Here is a 5431-nt window from a genome sequence, read left to right as displayed (position 1 = left end):
GGTATCGGATAAAACCTAAACAATACCCATCCCTACTCGGTTGTGTTGTAACAACAAAACATGGCACATCACAACTCTCTCTATTGCTATTGTAGGTATGAAGTTGTAAGTGATCCATGTCTGAATGAAAGAACACATCATGTAAACTGCCAGATGAAGCCAACAATATTGCACATGGCAAGTCTGCAAAGGGCTTTTTACAGCATCTACATACCTTGATGATGGGAGTGATGAACTCTTCCAGGAAGTTGTGACGCAGCAGCGAAGGCCAGTTGTGGTGGATGAAGTTGATCAACAAGCCCTTAATGTGGGAGCCGTCTTGATCCTGTGACAATAACACAGGTCAGATATATTGCAACAAAGTAATTGAGTGATGACAAAAAAGGGTTAGTAAAGTGCTCTGTGACAACATTAGTAGCGCTAAAATAGTTTTTAATAGTGGGCTGGGATTTTGAAGTCCGTCTTTAACATGCATCCATCCACCAATTCAGATTCTATTTCCCCATATATGTGAGAGGACATGTGGATTGTTACTAGAAATCGTAGTGATGATCCTGTTTTTCCATCTGAAAGTCAGTGTTGGCAAATGATAAACAAAATTCATAAGCCTTGCTCGATGAAGAAAAACTAAAAATTCACTCAAACATCCATCTGAGGCTCATATGAAGCTTCAGCTTCCCCACTAATCTAAATTGAGTCATAGCTTTCAAAGTCATGCTCAGTGAAAATTACTTAGTAGCTCTCTTCACAGCTGTAGGGGAAGGATACCTTCCTCAGGTTAAGTGCATGTTTCCTCTTAAAACTGGGCTCACAGTTAACATTACACTGGATTTGTACCTGCTCTAACCACCATTTGTTCCTGCAGCACCTTATGAAAGGCTTCAGGGCCAGTATGGACAGAAAACCATTATGGTCACAAAGACCTATTCTTACATATATGTAGGCACAGAAACATGAACATCTTGAATATTGTCAATATAAATAAGACACGGGAAGGTAGGAAAGGAGTGAAAATAAAGATCAGCCAAAACACCTGATCTGTCATGATCATGATCTTGCCGTAGCGCAGACTCTTGAGGGATTCTGGGTCACTGTAGTTCTTTTTGTACTGAAGACCGATGATTTTGATGATGTTGTTGATTTCTGCGTTTTCCATAATCTGATTAGAAAAAAAAAAATCAAACAAGTTTTACTTAGAGCTGTTAAATAAATAGATGATTCAAGCAATCATTATATTTGCTAGCCTAACCTGTTTATGTGAAGCCTCCCGGACATTGAGCATTTTTCCTCTGAGAGGGAAGACGCCATAGCGGTCCCTTCCGACCACTCCCAGCCCAGACACAGCAAGTGTCTTGGCGGAGTCTCCCTCTGTAAGAATCAGCGTGCAGCCAATGGAGTTCTTCCCACCTGTAAGAAAATATAGTGAGTACAGTAGGACTGCAGGTCATCTCCATTCTCGGGATGCTGGACTGTACCGACTGCGGCGCACATTACCTGCATCGTTGGCATCATCCAGTTTTGGCACACCTTTGATTTTTGTGTGTTTAACAGCTGAGCACTTCTTGTTGAGCTGGGACTGAGCCTTGAACTTCACCCAGTTCATGATACTTTCCACAATCCCACAAGATGTGGCCTAAGTGCAACAAAGGATGGACACCAGTTAGTGAAATCGATGAATGATTAAACTTGTGAGAAATACACTGCTGGTGGCTTTTCATCAGCACCTGTTTAATGAACTTGTCACTCAGGGGACACTTGGAGCCAAAGCTCTTCTGCTGCAGAGTCATATTCTCTTTGGTCTGAGAGTCGAAGGTGGGGTTTTCAATCAGGCAGTTGACAAACAGCCACATATGGTTCTTCACCTAAATGGAAAAAAATCGTGAAGCGCACTCAGTTGTGCATTTTGTTAACAAACATTTTTACGGAATACACTTACATATTCATTTTCATTAAAAAAATAAATAAAATGAATACCTGGAAAGGCTTGACTGTCACCCCAGCTTTGTTCTTCTTCTTCACCACTTCAATGAGCTTGCTAACTACCTGGTCAGCCACATAATCAATGTGCCTGCCTCCCTAAAGTCCAGAGGACAAAAACAACATCCATTTAGAGAATAAACACCGTAGGTCTTAATCATAGTGACACAAAGTGGTTGGAGAGCAGCAAGACTTCTGCTTGGCTGCCAAGAGAGCTCAGTCTAGTTCAATCATTCTTAAACTATTTCAGAGCTGCTCAAAGATGTAAATTTAGACAGCTTTCCAACAAACTTAATCATTTAAATTACTGATTTAACAACAGCCTACACATAGACACAATATATGCATTAGATCAAATCCAATGCACTGAGTTATTACCTTTGTTGTGGCAATGCTGTTGACAAAGCTGACTTGCTGGAAACCTTTCTCGCTCATGGTGAGGCAGACCTCCCAGCGCTCGTTGACAGTCTCATGGATGACAGTAAGAGGACCACCCAGTTCATCCACCTTGTCTTTCACATACATGTCCACATAGCTACGGAAACCTGTAACCTTAAGTGTGAAGTTCATACAGTTTATATCAGTTTTCAATGCATTTTAGCCCGAACAAATTAGGACGTAACATGTAAAATTTGTCTTGCTAACATCAAATATTTCATTAAATGAAGTTAGTAGAAATAATTTTAAGTCAGGTAAGTGACTACTTTTTACAAGTCCACAAAAAGCTTTGGATTTTAGGTTTAACTTTGTGAATGAAGTCTTCAGTCAACATTTAAAATACACATAATATATTAAAAAGCTTAATAAAATTACTTCCCAAAACATGAAGAGTTAACGGAAAAAAGTTAAAGATCACGGTAACTTACTGGTAGCTTCTTGCTATTGAAGAACACCCGGACACCCTTAGCGGATCCAGCAATATCATAGGCTCTCCTGGTCATCAGAGCCACTGTGTCTTTGTCAAGGATGCTCATCTTAAACTTGGCCAGATCTGGTCTGAAGGTGATGCAAGTGTATTCCTCTCCATCAAACGGTTTGATGCTAGCCTCCCCTGCTTTGCCCATGTTGTCATACCAAGTCTATGGAAGACATTGGCATAACAGAAAATGACATTCTCCCCAATCAAGACATAAAAATGAAAGTGGGAAATGAGGTCGATCTTCCTTCATACCTGCTTGAAGCACTTCTTTGACTGTTTACAAGCAGTCTCGACAGTGAACTTTGTACTGAAGATGTTGCAAAGCTTGGCACCATATCCATTTCGTCCACCTGAAGAACATTTATAGAGTTAGGAACAGATTGAACATTAAATTAGGCTTTTTTCCTAATAAAACGTTAAAATTTCAGCATTAATTGTGTTGGACATAATGATGTTGAAGGGAGCCTTTGTAATTATACAGAATATTTTCTCATTAAGAATGACAGAAAACAATCAGTATTATATAAAGCACTCAAATGTATCAATCTTACCAGTGACTTTCTTCTCATCATCATCATAGTTACTTGAAGTGAGGAGCTGTCCAAAGATAAGAGCAGGTACATAGACTTTCTCCACTTTGTGCTCCACCACAGGAATACCCTTCCCATTATTCCATACACTGATGGTGTTGTTTTCACTAAAAGGAACAAAAACATACACAAGCGCTTGATTTGTCAGCTGGTAGCTGTAGTAGAGTTACTTTGTATTTTAATATCTTAAACTTGGTAGTGCACCATTATACACAACTCACGGATCAATGTTGACCTTGATGCAGGACATGCCCTTATCTCTCTGCTTGTTATCAGCTGCATTTACTATGGGAAGAGAAAGTAAAATCTATTTTTACTACATTTTACTGAAGCTAAAACACTGTTTAATAAAGGTTTGTCATGGACATCTATAACTGCAAGAGCTTTTTACTTACCAAGGATCTCATCGAAAATCTTGTAGAGCCCAGGCACAAAGGTCACATCACGGCAGTTCAGTCCAGCATCCTCATCAAACACCCACATTTGCTAATGAAAAAAGTTAAATAATCACAAGGAGCTTGCATGTGTTCATTCAATAAGAACCATAACTGTGCAGTCAAAAAACAAAACAAACAAAAAACTGCTTTAAATCTACACGTGACTGTTAAAGAAATTTTAAAACTTCTTACCTGAGTGACAGGCTCAACAGAGCCTATGTAGGAGTCCGGTCTGAGCAAAATGTGCTCCAGCTGCGTCTTCTTCTGATAGATTCTCTCCACTGACAGCCGCTTAGGATCCTTCTTCAGCTTTTCCACCGGCTTGTTCTCCAAAAAGGCCTGATGAAAACGACACAAGGTTATCTTTTAAGATTCATCATTCAAAACTCTTTATTGTCATTATACATAACGAAAGCAACTGGCCCTCACACAGTGCAAAAAATAAATAAATGAAAATAATATCAATATACTGATATCTTCTATAGGCCTTGCACCGTAACGAAGATGTGACCTATCTTTGTACTGCAGGAAACCTTAATATAATGAACATCATCTATAGTGCTACTTGCTGACAGTTTTGCATGTTTTACTGCACAAAAACACAACAATGTAAATGTACGGGGGGAGAGAAAACACCCCCCTGAAGTTGCTTGTCTCTGATTACATTTGAGGCTCAAGGACAGGGTTTAGCTCAGTATTTAAGGACAGTTTTTATTTCAAACACAATAAATAATGCGAGGAGAATGAATGCAGGGGTAACACCATTTCAACTGGCTTAACAGCATTAGCTATAGTTAATGTTTACAAGCTGCTGTGCCAAGAGTTAGGACTAGTTGTTAAATTACTAAAAGGGACACTCTGCAAGTAGTGCATTATTACGTCTAAACATCGCGCACTGTTACATTAAGCAGCTCACGACGTTAGCTAAGTGCCTTTAATTGTTTCTTAGAAGTTTAGCTTACAGTTGTAGCAGGTTAGCACGTAAGCCTAATAACACGTTAGCAGCAAATATGAAAGCGACAGTAACGTTACCTTCAACGGTTCAGCCATTCTTCTTGTATTTAATGTTAAAGCCCTTCGTTTGAAATATAGTACACTCTAGGTTTGCAACAAGCTAAATAAATCCCAGCTACCCCCAATAATAACGGCTGCCTGAGCTGAGGTCCCAGTATGAATATTCGAAATTTTGTGGCAACATCTCCCGCCAGCTATATTGACCAATCATACTACTGAGCGCGTGACGAATTCCTCCAATGAGAGCAGCAAATCCGTTCTTTTTCAGTTAAATAACCAATCGTAGACGGTAAAAGTGGCATGAGCCCACCTATCTCTTGTATCACAGCCAATCAGCATTCAAAAAGAAGTAACCTACGTGCATGGGAATTCAAGAACAGACAGGAAAAGAGTTAGGAGGGAAACAAAATAGCCTGTTTCCTTGTTTTGGATAAAAAAAAATTCCTGTCAGCTCTATTTTGATAGTGTCTAATGAAGAAATGCGACCTATATTT

At 39.5% G+C, this 5431-nt stretch overlaps 1 protein-coding gene across 2 annotated transcripts in view; it reads right to left on the bottom strand.

Moving 5' to 3' along the window:
* top2a (DNA topoisomerase II alpha) overlaps positions 1-5200 on the bottom strand; it is a 13853-nt gene extending 8653 nt beyond the window's left edge. The window contains exons 1-14 of one of the 2 annotated variants that reach the window (XM_005721625.1): positions 4956-5200; positions 4116-4262; positions 3882-3972; positions 3708-3771; positions 3448-3593; positions 3149-3246; positions 2844-3056; positions 2356-2529; positions 1975-2076; positions 1725-1862; positions 1495-1633; positions 1250-1407; positions 1034-1159; positions 215-325 (exon numbers count right to left, since the gene is read on the bottom strand). In XM_005721625.1, coding sequence (XP_005721682.1) covers positions 215-325; positions 1034-1159; positions 1250-1407; positions 1495-1633; positions 1725-1862; positions 1975-2076; positions 2356-2529; positions 2844-3056; positions 3149-3246; positions 3448-3593; positions 3708-3771; positions 3882-3972; positions 4116-4262; positions 4956-4973 — 1725 coding nt within the window. In that variant the 5' untranslated portion in view covers positions 4974-5200. The remainder of the gene's footprint in view (positions 1-214; positions 326-1033; positions 1160-1249; positions 1408-1494; positions 1634-1724; positions 1863-1974; positions 2077-2355; positions 2530-2843; positions 3057-3148; positions 3247-3447; positions 3594-3707; positions 3772-3881; positions 3973-4115; positions 4263-4955) is intronic. The other variant, XM_005721624.1, reaches the window with a different exon arrangement.
* Positions 5201-5431: the final 231 nt, after the last annotated feature.

This window comes from Pundamilia nyererei, unplaced genomic scaffold (assembly GCF_000239375.1).
Source record: "Pundamilia nyererei isolate P.nyererei 1_Seehausen unplaced genomic scaffold, PunNye1.0 scaffold00005, whole genome shotgun sequence".
NCBI classification, from domain to species: Eukaryota; Metazoa; Chordata; class Actinopteri; order Cichliformes; family Cichlidae; genus Pundamilia; species Pundamilia nyererei.
Note: the sequence above shows the minus strand (reverse complement) of the source record. Positions and strands in the feature narration are given on the sequence as shown.